Source organism: Megascapheus bottae, chromosome 23 (assembly GCF_031878675.1).
Source record: "Megascapheus bottae isolate mThoBot1 chromosome 23, mThoBot2.hap1, whole genome shotgun sequence".
NCBI classification, from domain to species: Eukaryota; Metazoa; Chordata; class Mammalia; order Rodentia; family Geomyidae; genus Megascapheus; species Megascapheus bottae.
The window spans coordinates 31,404,189-31,425,187 of NC_143531.1; the positions used below are offsets into that span (position 1 = coordinate 31,404,189).

General features: G+C 40.9%; 1 protein-coding gene across 1 annotated transcript in view; it reads right to left on the minus strand.

Moving 5' to 3' along the window:
- Intu (inturned planar cell polarity protein) overlaps nucleotides 1-20,783 on the minus strand; it is a 42,251-nt gene extending 21,468 nt beyond the window's left edge. Inside the window, exons 1-8 of the mRNA XM_090356976.1 lie at nucleotides 20,446-20,783; nucleotides 17,524-18,062; nucleotides 13,024-13,109; nucleotides 9,932-10,135; nucleotides 6,115-6,233; nucleotides 3,129-3,218; nucleotides 2,033-2,110; nucleotides 833-1,022 (exon numbers count right to left, since the gene is read on the minus strand). Of these exons, the coding sequence (XP_090213102.1) occupies nucleotides 833-1,022; nucleotides 2,033-2,110; nucleotides 3,129-3,218; nucleotides 6,115-6,233; nucleotides 9,932-10,135; nucleotides 13,024-13,109; nucleotides 17,524-18,062; nucleotides 20,446-20,783 (1,644 nt within the window). The remainder of the gene's footprint in view (nucleotides 1-832; nucleotides 1,023-2,032; nucleotides 2,111-3,128; nucleotides 3,219-6,114; nucleotides 6,234-9,931; nucleotides 10,136-13,023; nucleotides 13,110-17,523; nucleotides 18,063-20,445) is intronic.
- Between the last annotated feature and the right edge of the window lie 216 nt (nucleotides 20,784-20,999).

Genomic DNA, 20,999 nt, shown 5'->3' on the forward strand with positions numbered 1-20,999 from the left:
CTGGCCAGCAGACTCTTATCTCCAATTAACCATGAGATAACCAGAAGTGGCACTGTGGCTCAAATGGTAGAGTGCTAGCCTTGAGCTTAAAGAACTTAGGGATAGCACCCAGGCCCAGAATTCAAGCCACATAACTAAAAAATGAAAATAAACAAACAAAAAAACCCACATTTTTCTAAGTTTACTCCATTGGACCTTCTATCTCATTAACCAATTGCCTTTTTTTCCTTTCCTTTCTTTTTAAAAAAAATTTTTGGAACATGGTATTGGAAATATAAATATAACTACATAGACATAAAAACCTATGACTCTATAGACATAATGTTTTATTTCATAAATTAATATGTATCTATGATATACAAACCCTTAGCCTAATTTTGATTATGTTCTAAAAACTAAGTGCCAGTGATTGTATATAGAGATTCCCTTCTTGAACACTTGTTAAACATGTCATTTGAAATATGATATAAAAATCAGTGTTAATAAATTCTTTAATAAAAAAACATATTTTTGAGCTGGTCCTGGGAGTTGAACTTAAGGTCTGAATTTTATCCCTAAGCTTTTTTGCTCAAGGCTAGTGGTTTACTACCTGAGCCACAATGCCACTTGTGGCCTTTTCTGAGTAGTTTACTAGAGCTAAGTCTCCCCAACTTTACTATGCCAGCTGGCTTCAAATCATGATCTGCAGATCTCAGACTCATTAATAGCTAGGATTACAGTACCCAGCTCAATTGTCCTTTTAATTTTTACCCATACTCTCAACAATTACAAAAAGTCTAAGGAAAATAAAAGAAAACAATGATTCTGATTCATATGTATCACGTAAGATTACCTTGATTTCCTGTGGAAGTATGAGCCACCGAACTCCAGGAAGGTTGTCTAGAAGAACTGAACTAGAAACATCGTATTGTTGAGCACTGGAACAGACACTGGAATGTAATTTAGCACACTGAAGTGCTCTTTGAAAGAACAAGTAGAAAAAATGATCCAAGCAAGGAATGTTCTCAACTCGGCAGAAGGCGCTGAAACAGTAAGAGCTGTGAGTTAGAATAACCTATGGCAGCCATTTTTGTGGGCTCCTAAGGAGACTTACCTCTTTCCAAATTTCCAGCTCTGTTGGACCCTCTTGTCTCATACTCACTGTTACACTGTGGCAGCGGAGAGAGTGTTTAGAAGTTCACCCTACCTGTTATTTCTCGCCTTTCTTTCTTTCTATTTCTGTCTCTGTCTCTCTCTCTCTTTTTCTTTCTCTTTAATAGGCATTTGAACTTCTTTTTTTTTTTTGCCAGTCCTGGGCTTGAGCTCAGGGCCTGAGCCGTATCCTTGGGATTTCTCAAGGCTAGAGCTCTACCACTTGAGCCTCAATACCTCTTCCAGCATTTTTCTATGTATGTGGTACGGAGGAATCGAACCCGGGTCTTTGTGCATGCTAGGCAGGCACTCTACCACTAGGCCAACTCCCGGCCCGGCATTTGAAACTTCTACGCAACAGAATAATACAAAAACTTTGCAATAGTACACATTTGACTTTGAATCTTAACATTGTCCTTATTATAGATCATTATCATAGGATAGATAACCTAACCTTTCTCTGAATTTCTATAACTCAAATATATAATAAATATTCTTTCTTACCATACTCATTACTCACAAGTAATTACAAGTAACTTCAAAATACAGAGCTAAATTGTTCTTTGTCTCCACTGCAGTTATTATTATTAAAGATAGAGAAAGAAGGAGGGGAGAAAATAGCCAAACAATCAAAAATACTATAAAGTGCAAAAGGCAATATAGAATCATATATTTAAAACTTTAAGCCAGGTACCTACCAGGCTGAGATCTGAGGATGGCAGTATAAAGCCACAGATAGTAAAGTACATGAGACTCTTATTTCTAGTTAACCAGTAGAGCATTAGTCTTATGCAAATAAGCTGAGGGACAGCACCAGAGGTGAGGCTATGAATTCAAGCCCCAGCATTGGCACAAAAATAGAAACAAACAACCCTTGAGATCAGTTCAAAGAAATACTTACCCATCTAAAGAAGCAAACATAAATTTTAAAGTTTGGGCAACATCTTCTATCATATTTCTTAGCTTGGGAAGAGGAACTCTAGAAAGAGCAAAAATCTGCTAGTTTTACTTATAGCATAATCACAATGATATATGTACATATATATACACATATGGTCTATATGTCAATTAGGAGTCAAATTGTTTTTTACATTAATAACTGATCACCTTCAACTCCAGATTTAGGTTTATAGCATGCACGAAGCCCTGGATTCAGCACCACCTACACAGAAAAAGCTGGAAGTGGTACTGTGGCAAAAGTGGTAGAGCTCTAGCTTTAAGTAAACTCAAGGACAATGCCCAGGCCCTGAATTCAAAACCCAGGACTGGAAAAACAAGAGAAAAGAAATAAGATGTATTTTAAAGTATTTGAAAAATGTTACAAGGAAGATCACAATAGTTGGTGATGTATCACTAAGGAAGTTACAAATACTCAATATTTTGTTAAAGACATTCAATTCTGAGCAAAATATCCTTCTGTTTGCCCTTAATTTAAGTAAGTTAATTTCAAATATGTAAAGTTCATGTTATATCACTGTTAAACTTTTGAGTAGAAGAGAAGTTCCTATCTTCAGCTATCTCTATACCACAAGAGAAAAACGTATGGACAGCCCATAGCCTCTGTGTGTCCAAGTGACCCTTCAATGCACATTTATGCCCTGTTAATACTAGAAGAACACAGATAACCCATCATCCCATTATACTTGTACAACATATCATTATATCCCATAAAACTGTCATTAGTAGTTTGTCTTTTGACCAAATGCCCCAATTTTAATGAAACTGGATTTGTTACCATCATTTTCATTTTCTTTCTTTCTTTTTTTTTTTTTTTTTTTTTGCCAGCCCTGGAGCTTGAATTCAAGGCCTGAGCACTGTCCTTGGACCTTTTCAAAGCTAGCATTCTGCCACTTGAGCCACAGCACCACTTCTGGCTTTATGTATGTGGTACTGAAGAATCTAACCCAGGTCTTTGTGCATGCTAGGCAAGCACTGTACCTCTAGGCCACGCTCCTGGTCCCAAGATGTTTCTTACATTAAAAAAAATCTCAACTTACTCTTCAGCAGGTAGGCCAATTAATAACAACTTGTCCAATTCTTTCAAGTAAGCTACATGAATTTTCTTCCCATGTAAAAGGAGGGATGAGCTAAGGAAAAATAAATTTAAGAAGTTAGAATATCTTGATGAGCAGGGTGGCTCACGCCTGTAATCCTAGCTACTCAGGAGGCTGAGATCTGAGGATCAAGGTTCAAAGTCAGCCCAGGCACAAAAGGACCTGAAGCTCTTATCTCTAATTAACCTCTAGGAAATGGAAAGTGAGACTGGCTCAAAGGTAGGGTGGTAGCCTTGAGCTAAAGAGCTCAGGGACAGCACCCAGGCTGAGTTCAAGCCCCAGGACCCACAAAAACAAAAAAAAATAAGAGTATCTTTGAGCGTCAATAAGGTTATAAAACTTGTAAGTTTTGGCATGATTTAAAAAGTATGATTTTAAAAGTTAATATTTAATATGCATAACTCTTGGTATATATCTAACTGCCAAACAGAATAGGCAAGGAATTATAGGAAATCATAGGCAAGGAATTATACTTTCTAAATTTTTTAAAAAATAGAAACAACCACATTACTGTAGTCCAAACAAAAATAGACCCATTGTTTTCTTCAAAAGAAAGCTTCCATCCTAGCTGGTTAGTTTATTATACCTTTGATTACTTTTGAACATGGCATGCTAAGGAGATTCCAAAAAAAAAAAAGGAAGAATGTCATTCCAACTCAGAAAGTGACAATCCAATCTGGTATTTTAATATATAAACAAGTAACCAAACCATAACTCCGACTCAGACATAAGAATGTTCTCAAGGAAACTCTTGGGGATAATGGATGTGTTCATTGTGGAACAGTTCTGAAGAACACACATTTAGATCAAAACTGATCAAGCTGTATATTTTGCATATGCACTATTTTGTCAAGTTGTGAAACTGCAAAAAGTTAATGTGTTCTCAAGAGATACAATGAACCACAGAAATACAGAGAAAATAAGTGTGTAGTCTTTCTTACTAGTGTTACAAACTGCCTTTAAAAAGAAGACCTGTACCTCAAAAATATTATGGCAAATGGCAGAAGACAGTCTCAAGTATTAACCATTATTAACCATTATAACTCAATGCTTAACCACAAAACTCTCTGAGATACATGCATATCACAACCTATTACTCTCATCCTTGTCTATTTGTCTATCCTCTGCTACTTTTGGTCCCTTAATATACCTACCTCCATGAAACCAGCAACCCGCCCACCAGTATCCCTTTTCTTGCTCCAGGCCCATTAAACTTGAGGGTAGCTATTACTGAAACTATATCTAGCATGATTCTAGTCATACAAAATGGCTTGGGCAGTGTGTAATTGTTAATTAAAGGGCACAGCACTTCTGAGGTAATTAAATTTTGCAAAAATTTACTCTGGGGTAGATACAAATATCTTGGAACTATTTACTTGACCACCTTTAAAATGGATGATGTATTTGTTCACAAACTCTGTATCTCCATAAACCACTTAAAAAGTGAAAAAAAAAAAAGAAAACAAAAGAGCTAAGCTTAAGTGGCTAACTCCTACAAATCCAAGCTACTCAGGAGGCTGAGATCTGAGGACTGAGGTTCAAGGCCAGCCAGGGCACTAAAGTCCATGAGACTTTTTTTTTTTTTTTTTTTATTTTGGTTGGTCATGGGGCTTGAACTCCATGGGGCGTCAAGGGTACCTCCCTACCCCTGGGCCTGGGCGTTGTCCCTGAGCTCTTCAGCTAAAGGCTTCTCTCCTACTCCTTGAGCCACAGGGCCACTTCCAGTTTCTAGTGGTTAATTGAAGGTAAGAGTGTCTAGGACTTTAGTGCCCAGCCTGGTTTTGAACCATGATCCTCAGATCTCAGACTCTTGAGTAGCTAGAATTACAGATGTGAGCTACTGCACCAGCTCAGTGAGACTCTTATCTCTAATTAACTACCAGGAAATTGGCATTAGCACTGTGGTTCAAGTGGTAGAGTGTTAGCCTTGAGCTGAAGAGCCCAGGGACAATGCCCAGGCCCAGAGTTCAAGCCTCATTGATCTCCAAAAAAATAAAAATAAACAAAAAATTTAAAGCCAGGCACTAGAGGTGTAAGCCTATAATTCTAGCACCTTAGAAGCTGAGACCAAAATTATGCTTCCAAGCCAGACTGGCAGAAAAAGTCTACTGAGACTGTTTCCAGTTAACCAGCAAAAAGCAAAGTTGGAGACATGGCTCAAGTTGAGTATAAGCTATAAGCAAAAAGCCAAGAAAGCAATAGGTACCTGAGTTCAGATCCTATTACTCTTCAATATACACACAAGAAAAAGTGCTTACAGGGGACAATGAATTCGGAATATATCTCCTAAAGTATATATTCCATATGTTTCCATCACTTTTGTGAAAATAGTATTTTCTATGAAAAAAAATTGTTTAGTCATTCGTGCCAACCACAAAAGTATTGTCTAGCAAGTTAACAATTACAATAAAAACACAAAGAATCCAGGAATCCTAATTCCATGTTAAAAGATTATGCTTTTATGAAGAATACAATTCTGTTAATTGCAGTGTACCCAAACACTTTGATCTATAACTGTACTGAAAATCTACTATATAAATGAAGTTATATTACTCTGGATATAAGTCGATGAACAGAATATCTGCAGAGATCTCATTAATCAATACTGATACCTACATTATAGATATAAGTGTATGTAGCACTTGATTAGAACCAGATATGTTGAAAAAAATAAGTAGAGCGTTAAAACTAAATAGAAATTAGTGATTATGGGGCGGAGTGTAACCTAGTGGTAGTGCGCTCGCCTAGTATGCATTAAGCCCTGGGTTTGATTCCCTGGAACCACATACAGAGAAAAAAGCCAGAAATGGCACTGTGGCTCAAGTGCCAGAGTGCTAGCCTTGAGCAAAAAGTGTCCAAGGACAGTGCCCAGGCCCTGAGTTCAAGCCCCAGGACTAACAAAAATAAAATAAAATAAGTTAGTGATTACCTGGTAACTTGTGTCCCAGTTACATTTACCAGCATGTCACAGAGCGTGAGAAAAATTCCTCTCACACTTTTAAGTTTCTGAGATGCTTCAGACTTTGGATAATGATATAGAATTTCCTGCTGTTAAATGAAAAGAAACATAAATAATGAACTCTCTCTACCCCCAAATTTCCAACCATTATTTCTGTTGTGGTAAATTTAGATTCTGAATTAAGAACAAAAAGGGTAAACTTTTCCATTTCAGTGAATTTTTTTTATATCCATGGAGAGAAGCATGTCTTGAATCTTTAAATTATCATTTAAATACCCTATTTGCTAGTGTGCCTTCTTAGGCTTTGGTGTCACATTTACCATTCCAGTCTGTGCTGCTTTTAAATCCTTCTTTTCTCTAAATAATAAATACAAACTATATTTGAAAATAAGTCAGAAAGTGCTAATTGGTCATAACACTAAAATATATAGTAATCAAGACATTATTTGAAATTTAATTAATTAATTTATTGTGGGTCATGGGGCTTGAACTTTGGGCTTGGGTATTGTACTGCAGCTCTATCCCTTGAGCCACAACCCTACTTTCCATTTTCTAGTGATTAATTGGAGATATGAGTCTCACGTTATTTAGTGCCCAGGCTCGCTTTGAACCTCGATCCTCAGACATCAGCCTCCTAAGCCACTAGGATTACAGGTCTGAGCCACCTGCTCCTGGCCTTAATTGTATTTTACTGTTGATATGGTGTACAGAGGGGTTATAGTTACATTTATCAGTGGATACATTACTTCTTGAACATTGTTACCTATGTTTTTCTCCCACTTTCCCTTCCCCCACCCCCTTATTAGTAGTCTAAATTCAAGTTCATTCATACTGACTTACAAAAGATCACTTCTTCATTTGGCATACAATCATACAAATATGTATCTAAACATAAGACAAAACTAATTACACTTGCAAAGTTGGAATGCAACAATAAAGTAGAATAGAGTATGGTGATATTTTATCATCTTACCCATCTTAAATTTGAGATGGTTTTCATACTATAACACACACACAAAGAGGGCCAGGAGTTTGGCCTAGTGGTAGAGTGCTTGCCTCACAAGCATGAAGACTTGGGTTGGATTCCTCAGTACCATGTAAATAGAAAAAAAAAAGCCAGAAGTGGTGCTGTGGCTCAAGTGGCAGAGATCCACCCTTGAGAAAGCCCAAGGACAGTGCTTAGGCCCTGAGTTCAAGCCCCAAGACTGGCAAAAAAAAAAAAAAATGAGCCAGGCGTAGTGGCAGATCAAGGTTCAAAGCCAGCCCAGGGACAAAAGGACCTGAGACTCTAATCTCCAATTAACCTCTAGAAAATGGGAAATGGGTCTTGGCTCAAGGGTAGGTCAGTAGCCTTGAGCTGAAGAGCTCAGGAACAATGCCCAGGCCCAGGGATAGGGTGGTAGCCTTGAGCTGAAGAGCTCAGGTACAATACTCAAGCCAAGTTCAAGTCCATGATCCAAAAAAAAAAAAAAGGAGAAAAGAAGGAGGAAGAGGAGGAAGAAAAGCCAGGTGTAGTGGCTCACACTTATAATCATAGCTACTCAGGAGGCTGAGATCTGAGGATGGCATTTCAAAGCTAGTCCAGCTACCACACTAAACACTGTAAGACTCTTCAATTAACCACTAGAAAACTGGAAGTGGCACTGTGGCTCAAGAGGTAGGGCGGTAGCCTTGAGCTGAGGACTTTAGGGACACAGCTCAGGCTCAGAGTCGAAGCCCTACAACCAACAAAAAAATTCTGCTGGAATAAAAACACAATGGAAAGTTTAAATACTTCTATACATAGCAGAAACAAGAAAGTGAACAAGGAGGGCTAGGAGTTTGGCCTGTTGGTAGAGTACTTGCCTAGTATGCATGAAGACCTGGGTTTGATTCCTTGGTACCACATACTTAGAAAAAGCCAGAAGTGGTGCTGTGGCTCAAAGTCTAGCTTTGGGAAAGCCCAAGGATGGTGCTCTGACCCTTGAGTTCAAGCCCGAGGACTGGAGAAAAAAAAATAATAAAGGGAGGCCAGGAGTTTGGCCTAGTGGTAGAATGCTTGTCTAGCATGCACAAAGTTCAGTTCCTTTGTACCACATACACAGAAAAAGCTGCAAAGTGGTGCTGTGACTGAAGTGGTAGAAACCTAGGCTTGAGAAAGCCCAAGGACTGGTGGTAGAATGCTTATGTAACATAAATGAAGCCCTGGGTTCTATTCTTCAGTACCACACACAAAGAAAAAGCTGGAAGTAGTTCTGCAGCCTAAGTATAGAGTACCAGCCTCGGGCAAAAACAGCTCAGGGACAGGGCCCAGGCACTGAGTTCAAGCCCCAGTACTGACATTAAAAAAAAAAAACAACAAAACAAAACAAAAAAAACATAAAAATGACTACAATAATGGAATTCGGAAGACAAAGGAATACTATTTCAAAATTTGAGAAATGTGCTTAAAACTTTTAGAATTGATACTTATAACTTGTAAGGGATAAAGGTCTAGTTCATGTAGACATGTGGTTTTTCCAACACTATTTACTGAAGAAATTGTGCTTTTCTCATTTTTTTGGTCTCCTATGTTCAAAATATATAAGGATAGATCTGGACTATTTTGTTCTCTTGGTCTAAGTATCTATTTCTATGCCAACCTCATGTTGTTTTTAGTTATATTTAGATTTGTGCTATGTTTTACACCCAGGTAGCATCTAGCTTTTTTTTTGCCAGTCCTGGGGCTTGAACTGAGCGCCTGAGCATTCCTTGGGCTTTTTCCTCAAGGCTAGCACTCTGCCACTTGAGCCACAACACCATTTCTGGCTTTTTCTACGCATGTGGTAGAACCCAGGTCTTCGTGCATACTAGGCAAGCACTCTACCACTAGGCCAAACTCCCAGCCCTTACTTAGCTTTGTTCTTTAAGCTCAAAATTGCTCTGTAGATTTGGTTTCTATTCTAACTTTAGGATTCTATTTAGGCTTTCCTGGGTGTTAATTGGAGATAAGAGTCTCAAGACTGGCTTTGAATCACAATCTTCAGATTTTTACCTCACATGGAAGTAACTAGGATTATAGGTGTGATCCACCAGTGCCCAGCTAGATTGGTTTCCTATTTGTGACTAAAAAGACATAAAATGTAGCCAGGCACCAGTGTCTGACATCTATAATTCTAGCTACTCAGAAGGCTGAGATTTGAGGATTGCAGTTAGAAGCCGGTTCAGGCACAAAAGTCCAATAAACTAGCCAGAAGTAGTGCTGTGGCTCAAGTGATAGAGCACCAGCCTTAAACACAAAGAGGCTCAGGGACAGCACTCAGGCCTTGAGTTCAAGTCCCAGGACTTCCCCTCACCACCCAAGAAAAAAAGACATAAAATCTAATACCATATCAGACATACTTGATTAATAAACATTGAGATATGAATGGATTAAAAATACTGATTACAAAATGAGTTGATGGAACTTTTTATGACATAGTTTACACAACTATATTTGTACTTACTTAACACAGTTTAACACAGTTTAATATATAAAGCAATACCTCAATAAGACTAACTTAAAAAGGAGTGCAGAGTAACAGGAGCACAGGGTAATAGGAGCTTAGTTTGTAAGCTAGAAGATACAACAGTATCTTCTTTCTCTTTTTTCCTATTGCTTAAAACAACGAAATAATTCACTTTTGTTTAAAAAAACATTTGTATTGTGAAATACAAATAAAATATACATTTTTGAGTAAGTGTAAGATTAGGTACCTCACTTTTAATTCTTCCTTTATCAAAAGAAAACACTTACATAGAAAGACTACACTTTTAAGCACACCCTCACCTCTTCCTTCGATGTTTCTGAGTCAAGTTGTAATGTGAGATACATGATGATATGTGGAGAATTTAGATTATTCTGATGGATGCTTTCAACCTCCTCTCCCCAGAAAAGCTTCACTAAATCACTTGTGTTCGACTGTGTCTTTTTCTTTCTTGGTTGGATAGTTTCCTTTTCCACAGCATATGCATTTTCAAGTGTCAGTTTTACCTTAAAATTAAAATGAGGCAAAATTAGCTGCATTTTTCACAAAGAAGAATCTTTGCTTGCATATATTCTCAGGTGTACATGTATGGATAAATCATTCTAGAGCAAAGGACCCTGATGGGAGAAGTTGTATGTTTCATTCATTGTATAAGTGAATGCACATGGCTGGCACATGTAAAACTTTACTGAGGAGGAATATAATTTATTTAATCTTAACTATAAAAACAAGAAATGCCATGAACAGATCAGAATTTAGTATGACCTGGGAAGGTATACAAGTTCTACATTATGATATTGATATCACTGACTCAACTTAAAAAGATAAAAGAAAGAAATTGAAGGATCAAGATCAGTTTTTGTTTTTACTTTTTTGTTTTTGGTCATGGGGCTTGAACTCTGGGCCTGGGCCTTGTCCCTGAGCTCTTCTGCTCAAGGTTACTGCTCTACTATGTTGAGCCACAGGGCCACTTCCAGTTTTCTTGTGGTTAATTGGAGATAAGATTCTCTGGACTTTAGCTCTCAGGCTGGCTTTGAACTGTGATCCTCAGATCTCAGTCTCCTGAGTAGTAAAAGTAGCTAGGTCTGAGCCACTGGAGCCTGGATCTACAATGTTTTACTTAAGCATTGTAGTCTAATAACTTCTTCAAAGAAGAGTAAAATTTGGGGCTAGCACAAAGTCCTGGGTTTGATTTCCTAGAACCACATACACAGAAAAAGCTGAAGTGGTGCTGTGGCTTCAGTGGCAGAGTGCTAAGCCTTGAGCAAAAAGTGTCCAGGCCCTGAGTTCAAACCCCAGGACTGGCAAAAAAAAAAAAAAAAAAAAAAAGTTCATGATTGATAATTGACTAAGAATGAAGAAACCTAGTCAAGTTTAAAAGTAGATAAGGTTGTTTGAATGTAACATGTTACTTTTGGGGGGAAGATGTCAAAATATTGTCAAAATATTATAGTAACAATAGTAATTTCTATTTCTTTTCTTTTCTTTTTTTTCTGTCTGCCAGTCCTGGGCTTGGGCTTAGGACCCAAGCTCTGTCCTTGGGTTTTCTCAAGGCTAGAGCTCTACTATTTGAGCCACAGTATCATTTCTAGCTTTTTTCTATGTATGTGGTACCAAATCGAACCTGGGTCTTTGTGCATGCTAGGCAAGCACTCTATCTGTTTTATACAGATTAAAAGTAAACAAAATGATTGATTAACAAATAGTAGTGTTGATAAATAGGATAATAGCAAACTGGTTTCTGATGGTTAATATTTCAACCACTACCCTGTTTCTACCTGTATATCCTCCTAGCCATTTGTAGTCATTGCTTGTCCCTAGGTATCAGTCATTCCATTGTTTTATTTTAAATTTCTAAAGCTAGAATGAGTGTATGTATATGTGTGTGCACACACACACTCAAGTATGCATGTTCCTTCCAAAGTGCACACAAATATGCATGGGTGTATTTAAGAAAAGATAGTGAAAATAAGAAATCTTATTTTTTATAGAAAACAAGGCATTTCAGCTGGGCTCCAGTGGCTCATGCCTGTAATCCTAGCTACTCAGGAGGCTAAGATCTGAAGATCGCAGTTCAAAGCCAGCCTGGGCATTAAAGTCCATGAAACTCTTATCTCCCAATTAACCACCAGAAAACTGGAAGTGGCACTGTGACTCAAATGGCAGAGCGATAGCTTTGAACTGAAGAGTTTAGAGCCAATGCCTAGGTCCTGAGTTCAAGGCCCATGACAAAAAAAAAAAAAGAAAGAAAGAAAGAAAACAGAGAAGAAAACAAAACAAGGTATTCTAGAATGGGAGCGTGGCCTAGTAGTAAGAGTACTTGCATGAAGTCCTGGCTTTGATTCCTCAGTACCACACAGGAAAAAAAAAAAAACAAAAAAAAACTGGAAGTGGTGGTGTGGCTCAAGTGGTAGAGTGCTAGCATTAAGAAAGCTCAAGGACAGTGCTCAGGCCCTAAGTACAAGCCCTAGGACTGGCAAAAAAATAAAAATAAATAAAACAAGGCATTTCATCATGGATCTTATTATAAAGCTTACCTAAGTAACACAAATATCAACAAAATAGTATAATTTGATTTTAAACAAAACAGGGCCGGGAGTTTGTCCTAGTGGTAGAGTGCTTGCCTAGCTTGCACAAAGACCAAGGTCTGATTCCTCGGTACCACATACACAGAAAAAGCCAGAAGTGGCGCTGTGGCTAGCGTGGTAGAGTGCTAGCCTTGAGAAAGCCCAAGGACAGTGCTCAGGCCCTGAATTCAAGTGCCAGAACTGGCAATAATAATAATAATAATAATAATAATAATAATAATAATAATAATAGCATTAACATTTTCCACCATGACTCATTTAAAAAAACGCAGAAAGCAGATTACTTCTAGGAACTAGACTGGTATCAGTCAGTAGAAATGGTGTTAAAAAGGCCAGGTGGTAATTATGTATGCTTTCTTTCTTTCTTTCCTTCTTTTTTTTTTTTTTTTTTTGCCAGTCCTGGGGCTTGAACTCAGGGCCTGAGCACTGCCCTTGGGCATTACTCAAGGATAGTGCTTTACCACTTGAGCCACAGCACCACTTCTGGTTTTTTCTGTGTATGTGGTACCAAGGAATTGACCCGGGTCTCTGTGTGTGCTAGGGAAGCACTCTACCACTAGGCCATGCTCCCAGCCCCAATTATGTATGTTTCAATCATTGCTATTTCTGCTTTATTTAGAATGCTTTTTATTTTTCTTTTTAGAAGAATACTCCAAAGATATTTTTAAATGCCCCAAAATAAATGTAACTTACATATTATAATGATAATTTTCAGAATCTTAAAAAAGATTCTGAAAAAAGGATACATACAAAATGTATGCATTCTATGTAACTCATTGTAAAATGGAGCAAAAGAATGTCCAGACCTGCATGGGTCCAGGAATACAAGACAGAACTCTCTCTATGTTTTCAGAGGTCACAGCAACATCATTTACAGCAACAAGGACATCACCTAAAATCAGAATAATAAAAGATAGTTGTGGAAACATACAAACCCCAAGGAAATCTGGAATTGAAACATTAAAAAAAAATCTACAATGGAATATGTGACACAGATATATAGGGATTTATCCAAGGCAGTATGTCACATTAGTGACACAGATGTAACTACTAAACTCTATTCTTTCCACTCTGTAATACCTCCTAATACAACTGTAACTAACTACAACCTATGAACATATCAAGAAGTGAATATTCTTGGGCCGGGATTATGACTTAATGTGCTTGCTTAGCATACACGAACTCCTGGGTCCAATTCTTTAGTACCACATATGCAGAAAAAGCCAGAGTGGTGCTGTTGCTCAAGTGGTAGAGAGCTAGCCTTGAGAAAGTCTAAAGACAGTTCCAGCCCCAGGACTGGCAAAAAAAAAAGAAAATATTCTCATTCAAGATTTATTTAGGAGAACTATGTAAGCTCAAGTAACAAATGGGAAGTTTTTGAGCATAAACAGAAGTATTTAATGAAACTGAACCCAGAAAAATCAGCTTAAATTCCAATTAAATGCATGTGGTACATCACAACTCAATATGCTGTGGTCTTATTGCTATTACTGATTTGTGCCTATATTTATAGCTATTTGCTTCAAAGGTTCCAAACATATCAAAATATGTATCATGTTTCAGTAAAAAAAATTCCCTTTTTCCATGACTATTCCTTAAATGTACATGTTTATCAGATTTGATAATAAAAATCAATGTTAAAACATAAGTTTACTTTCAGAACATAAATGTTGTATTAAAACACCAGTAAGATATACAAACATACCTAAGTTATTTTTCTCATCATTCCAAAATGTACCATTTAAGCAGTCAATTAAACAATCACAGGCTGCTATTCAAACACATACCCAAGGACAAGTATTATTCTAGGAATTTCAGGTACGGTAATTGAACAAAAACACTCTATTTTCATAAAACTTAAAGATCTTAGAAGATGGGTAATAAGTATCTATACAGGTAAACTAGTATAGCACACAATTCTTCATGATCTTCCATGTTTCTGCACAGCTTACAAATAGAAGCAACAGAAAACCTGCTCTCTTTTCAGGGATGCTGGTAAAGTGAATAGCCTTGGATGAAACAAGGTCAAAGTCTTGCTCAATATCTTACTATTCATAATTGTTTAAAAGCATAGTATTCCCTAAGTGCAAAGTTCCTCAGCTTTAATAAAAACAACTTCTAAGTGTCTCTTGCTCGCTTTTTCTTTCCTTCTTTCTTTTGTTGTTTTTGGCAGTACCGGGGCTTGAACTCAGGACCTAGTGCTTGCCAGGAAGGCACTCTACCACTTGAGCCACACACCCAGCTCTGTTGCTCTCTTTAGGAGTAGTGAACAGATGGAAATGCTGATAACTTGTGCTGTTCCTTCCTCTTCCTGATACTGTGTGGAAAAAGGGCTGAGTTCCTCAGACCATTCAGTGAAGTATTATAAAGGCTGATAGATGCTCAACCTTTGAGAGCTCCAAATGTGAACACTGGGTCATGGTCAACTATTATAGGACTTGAGGTAAGATGTGAACCCATTCTCCTCCTCTCTTTCCTTTCCATCTTCCCTCTTTCCCTCCTTTCACTCGGTTGTTCTCTCTTTTCTCTCTCCTCACTTTCTGGGCTTGGGGAGCAGTACTGGAGTTTAAAACTTGAGCCACATACCAGATATATTAGGAACTTTTCTTAAAAGAACCTGTAAGGGCTGGGAACGTAGCGTAGAGGTAGAGTGCTTGCCTAGGATGTTTCATTCCTTGGAACCACATACACAGAAAAAACTGGAATTGGCAGAGCGCTGGCCTTGAGCAAAAAGTGCCCAAGTACACAGTGCCCAGGCCCTAAGTTCAAACCCCAGGACTGGCAAAAAAAAAAAAGAAAGAAAGAAAAAGAACCTGTAAACTGTCCAAGGGTTAGCAGGATTCTCCAATTGTAATTCCTTGCAATACCCATTAGACATTAAATAAAGGAGAGAGAATTATTTTCCTTAGGGTTATGTGTAGCTCAGTGGAAGAGAGCTTTTCTTGGATGCACAAGGGCTTGGATCTGATTCCAGCACCAAGAAAAACCTAAAATACAAACTAAAATGAGGAATATTTTTCAAAATAACACACCAGCCATGAAGACTTTGAAGGATAGCACAAAACTCCAAGTTGGACAGATATAGCTAAAGAAATCCTAGCATCATGCCTATTATAGATAATGCTCATTAACTGTTGAGACAAAAGAAGTATTCAAATGATTACACCAACTTATTTCTTCCATATTCTTCAAAATACCTATTTTTGTGGGGGATGGGGGGGAGTGGGCTTGAACTCTGGGCCTAGGCACTGTCCCTGAGCACTTCAGCTCAAGGCTACTGCCCTACTCCTTGAGCCACTGCACCCAGCTTCCTAATGTCTTCCTTAGTCTTTAATGTTATTAATATCTTTTTTTAAGAAATCTTCAAATAACATTTTATTATTAAATTTTTACTAGCGTAAACAAGGTAGCTGGTAAGCAGTATTTTCTTCATGATAATCTTAAACTACGTTTATGATGTGATAGGCAAGTAAGATTTGGATTTGAGGATAGTGAAAGCTAGCCTGGGTAGGAAGGTCTATGAGACTTATAACTACCAATACACGAGAAGGGGAGCTTTGGTAGAACACTATCTTTGAGCCAGGCAGGGTGGCTCTAGCCTGTAATCCTAGCTACTCAGGAGGCTGAGATCTGAGGATCATGGTTCAAAGCCAGCCCGAGCACTAATGTCCATGAGACTCATCTCCAATTTACCGCCAGAAAACCAGAAGTGGTGCTGTGGCTCAAGGGGTAGGGTGGTAGCCTTGAGCTGTAGAGCTCAGAGTCATCGTCCAGGCCCAGAGTTCAAGTCCCATGACCAACAAAACAAACAAAAAAACCTCAGGAACAGCACCCAGGCCCTAAGTATAAGCTCCAGGACCTACAACACCTACACACCTATACACACATCCTGAAATTCTCAGTGTCCTTTTAGTTTGAAATAAATACCTACTAGGAAAGTGAAGATGGAAAATATTCCCCAGTACAAACCCTCTGAGAAAAATAAACTCAAGGACAGTGCCCAGGCTCTGAGTTTAAGCTACAGGACCAGCACCAAAAAAAGTCATACATAAATGGATGTATTTGGGCTGGGAGTGTGGCCTACCTGGTAGAGTGTCTACCCAGCTTGCACAAAGCCCTGGGTTCAGTTCCTCAGTACCAAATACACAGAAAAAGCCAGAAGTAGTAGTGCACTAGTCTTGAGAAAGCCTAAGGACAGTGCCCAGGCCCTGAGTTAAATCCCCAGGATTGGGGGGAAAAGAAAAAAAAAAAAAAAAAGGATGCGTTTTTCTTAAAGGAAATACTGATATGGCTAGCATATTCAAATATATTGAACACTTTTTTTTGTTTTTATTGCAGTACTGAGAATTGAACCCAAGATCTCACCCCTGTTATACATGTGCTGTACCACTGATCCCCATTTCCAACTCTCAGTTTTGTTTTTTTCTTTAAATAAATGACACTTGGATCATTATTTGACGATGTACTGACCTTTATAACTGCAAACTGTAACACTCAGAGGAAACTACAGGCCTCTTTTTAATCTCTCTTTTTCTTGGGGGTAGAAGGAGTGAGGTTTGAAATCAAGGCCTACCACTAAGCCATACCTCCAGCCATGTTTCAACTGATAATTATTTATGTGTATGGGTATGTGTGTTTAAAACCACTCCATTAAATTTGTGTACTCAAATACAGACACTTTAGAAGCATACTTATTCATGTACTTTTGCATCATTTTTAGATATAATCATTGAAGTCTAAATTATCACCACCATGTAATTAACTTCTCTTTCTCTCTCTACTGTCTCTCTTTTGGTCACAATATATAACCAAGATGAAATAAAACTGTACAATTCAAAATTAGTTAAGCTGGTCTCTGATCTGACAATTCATATATGTATCTAACAATATAAAGTTCTATTGTTTTGGTTTTTTTTGCCAGTCCTAGGCTTGAGCACAGGGCCTGAGCATTGTTCCTGGGCTTTCTCAAGGCTAGAGAGCTCTACCACTGGAGCCACAGCATTGCTTACAGCTTTTTCCCCCCTATGTATGTGGTACTGAGGAATCGAACCTAGGTCTTGGTGCATGTTAGGCAAGCATTCTACCACTAGGTCAAACTCCCAGCCCTAAAGTTCTATTTTAAGAAGGCTGTGCTTTGTGATTCACTACTCAACTCTACTTCTAATTTCACTACTCTACCAGGTATTCATCAGTCCTTTACATGTAAAGAACACATACAATTCTGCTTTTTATCACATTCTTCATAGGGAATCATCATTAACTATGTCTTTCTGCAAATAAGGACTGACGTTCATGAGGTAACTTACCAATTACTATCTGTCCACTCTTCATAGCAGATCCTCCAGGTAAGAGGCCGTGTACCACAAGCCTCTCTCCAATGCCCTGCTTTCCAGTTCTTCTCCAGCTCCACCTGGTCTGATGGATAATTCCAAACAGTATTTCCAGAAGTTTAAACTGCTCTTTGGCTTTGCTGACAGTTACTTTTTTGGGATTTACATAAATATTCACTTCTTTATACCGCTGTTGGACAGTGATACCTGTTTTCTGACTGGACTGATGTTTTAGAATAGATACTGGCCCATTATCATTGCTATTTTTCTTATTGTGGCACTTGGGTAAAAGTCTTTTACCTTTTAAAATTTTAGTAAACTGTTTCAGTTTGGGTTGATACTTTTTTCTTTCCTTGTAATCCTCCTCCTCAATAATAATCTCATTTTCACTGAACCTAACATGGTTCACAATCTGTGTCTCAGGAAAAACGCTTTCTTCTTCATCTTCACTCATTTCCAAATAAAACAGCTCACCACTTTTTTGCACACTGTCCAGCCATTCAGGCTCTAGATCACTATGAAAGATTAAAAAAAGAAAGATAATCTTAATATCAGTCCAATGTAAGAAAGGGTGTTCTATTTTCCTACTAGGGAGTTATTATCAGGATTACAGATTAGGCAGAAGGGAGAGGAAGTTATAGTATTCTTTTAAAGTTTTCTCATTTCTAATTTATTTTCTGTAAAATGGTTTTTGTAGAATCCTGAAGAATGGAGATATGCCTTTGGGAAGAGCATATGTTTGCTGCCAGGCAGGTATGGGGCCCTAAAGCCCAGATCCTCCCAATTATCAGGATTTTACAGATTCCTTCCACCTACAACTTCCAGGAACTGTTCAACAGAGTGTGGGTGAGGCTCAGCTATCAAAAGATTTATGCCTGCATGTTCCGAGCACTTGGTCTAGTCTGCCTCTAATAGAGTCAGTCTCTACCAGAAGGGCTGATTGTGCAAATGCTTTCCCTTTCTTGTGTACTGTGAACCAATGGTGACTACAGGGCGGTTTACAGGTTGAGCCCTTCAGATTCCACCTCTTCCACAATCCTTGAAGTTTATGTCTCTGAGGACATCAAGGCTCCAAGTCTAGGGGTCAAGAAGGAAGGCAGAGGTGTAAGAAGGAGGGAGTGACTTTCATCAGTCTGTTATATGCAGGTATGGTAGTACCATAATAAAACCTCTTTGTACAATTACTATATACTAGTATGACAAAGACACAAGCTTAGTATGAAAAGTAACATGTCTTTGTATTACTTAACTCCAGTGCATAGCATCATCTTAGGTGAGTAACATACTTATCACATGCCGTTAGTCACACATTAATTCAACTACTTCTGTAGTCACAGATACTACTATTTGATAACTGTGTAGTTTCACTCTAAAGAGTCTAAATAATTATGTACCCATGGTAGTCGTTCACAAAGGAATCATTTTAAACTGTCACAATGTAAATTGTATGGCTATACATTGCTATGGTTTGAATACAAAGTCCCCCCCACCCAAAGGCTCACTGTCCCAGTCAACTAATGGTGTTATGGAAAGGTTATGGATAACCTCATCAGTGGATCACTTCAGGGACAAGTTCATAAATATTCTCATTACACGGACAGATGATATGTCAAAATAGCAAGCTGTATCAGGAGGGGACCTCAGTTGAGAGGGGACTGTGGCTGGGAGGGGACAGTGGTCAGGGGGGGACCTAGGTCAGGAGGGGACAGAGGTCAGGAGGGGACTCAGTCAGGAGAGGACCCAGGTCAGGAGGGGACCAAGTCAGTTAGGAGGGGACCGCGGTCAGGAGGAGGGGGCTGAGGCAGAGGCAGCCGGCGAGGCCTGGGTCAACACTGGGTGACCCTCCTGAACCAGGGGCCCAATCATCCCCGTGGCTGTCGCGGCTGGCTGAAGCTTATAGCCTAGCTACTCAAGAGGAAGAGAGCCGAGGACCGCGGTTCCAAGCCACCCGTGCAGGAAATTTCCTGATTCTTACCTCCAATTAACCATCCAAAAAAAAAAAAAAAAATCCAGAAGTAGAGCTGTGTGGATCAAGAGGTGAGGTGACAGTGCCAGTCCCTGAGTTCAAGCCCCAGAGAGGCAGAAAAATAAACACAAGGCCTCCTTACAGAACCAGCCCGCCTGCGGGGAGGGGGGGGTGGAGGGGACGGGGGAACCACCGGAGAGGGAGAGGGGAGAGGGGAGAGGCCCACGAGGGGGGAGGAGAGGAGGCCCACGAGGAGGGAGGAGAGGAGGCCCACGAGGGGGGAGGAGAGGAGGCCCACGAGGGGGGAGGAGAGGAGAGGCCCACGAGGAGGGAGGAGAGGAGGCCCACGAGGGGGGAGGAGAGGAGGCCCACGAGGGGGGAGGAGAGGAGAGGCCCACGAGGAGGGAGGAGAGGAGGCCCACGAGGGGGGAGGAGAGGAGGCCCACGAGGGGGGAGGAGAGGAGAGGCCCACGAGGAGGGAGGAGAGGAGGCCCACGAGGGGGGAGGAGAGGAGGCCCACGAGGGGGGAGGAGAGGAGAGGCCCACGAGGAGGGAGGAGAGGAGGCCCACGAGGAGGGAGGAGAGGAGAGGCCCACGAGGGGGGAGGAGAGGAGAGGCCCACGAGGAGGGAGGAGAGGAGGCCCACGAGGAGGGAGGAGAGGAGAGGCCCACGAGGGGGGAGGAGAGGAGAGGCCCACGAGGAGGGAGGAGAGGAGGCCCACGAGGAGGGAGGAGAGGAGAGGCCCACGAGGGGGGAGGAGAGGAGAGGCCCACGAGGAGGGAGGAGAAGCCCACGAGGGGGGGAGGAGAGGCCCACGAGGGGGGAGGAGAGGCCCACGAGGAGGGAGGAGAAGCCCACGAGGGGGGGAGGAGAGGCCCACGCCGCCTCACGGAGCGGGGACAGGCCCGGCCTTCCGGCCCCAGAACCTTACGCGGAGTCGCTGCCTGCAGAGTCGTCCGAACCCCAGTCACTGTCCCGACCCTCAGAATCGCGGTCCTCATCCTGACCCGAGCCCGGGCCAGTGGCGGAGGGCTCGGCTGGGCTCCGACCAGAGCCGCACGCCGCCGCGGACGCCATGTTCCCGGGGTCCACGCGGGCTGGCTCGCCGTCCAGGTTGCCGGGAAACGGAGACTCGAAAGAACGCCGAGTCCCCGGTCCCCGCCCTGGAGGGCGGAGCCGCGCCCTGGGGCTTCCGCGCTTCCCCGCTTCTCCGCTGCGCACTCTCCGCTGGAGCCGCCGCGACCACCGCGGCTCCAGCTCTCCCTCCATCCCCCCCGATCGCCCCCATCCTCTCACCCTCCCCAACGCCCCCGCGCCCCAGCCCAGTCCCAGCCCCGGCCCCGCCCCTCGCAGCGCCCCCGGCCCCGCCCCCTGCTCTGTCCCAGCCCCGCCCCCCGCGGCGACCCAGCCTCGGCCCCGCCCCCTGCTGCGTCCCAGCCCCACCCCGGCCCGGTCCCGCCCCTCGCTACGCCCCCGGCCCCGCCC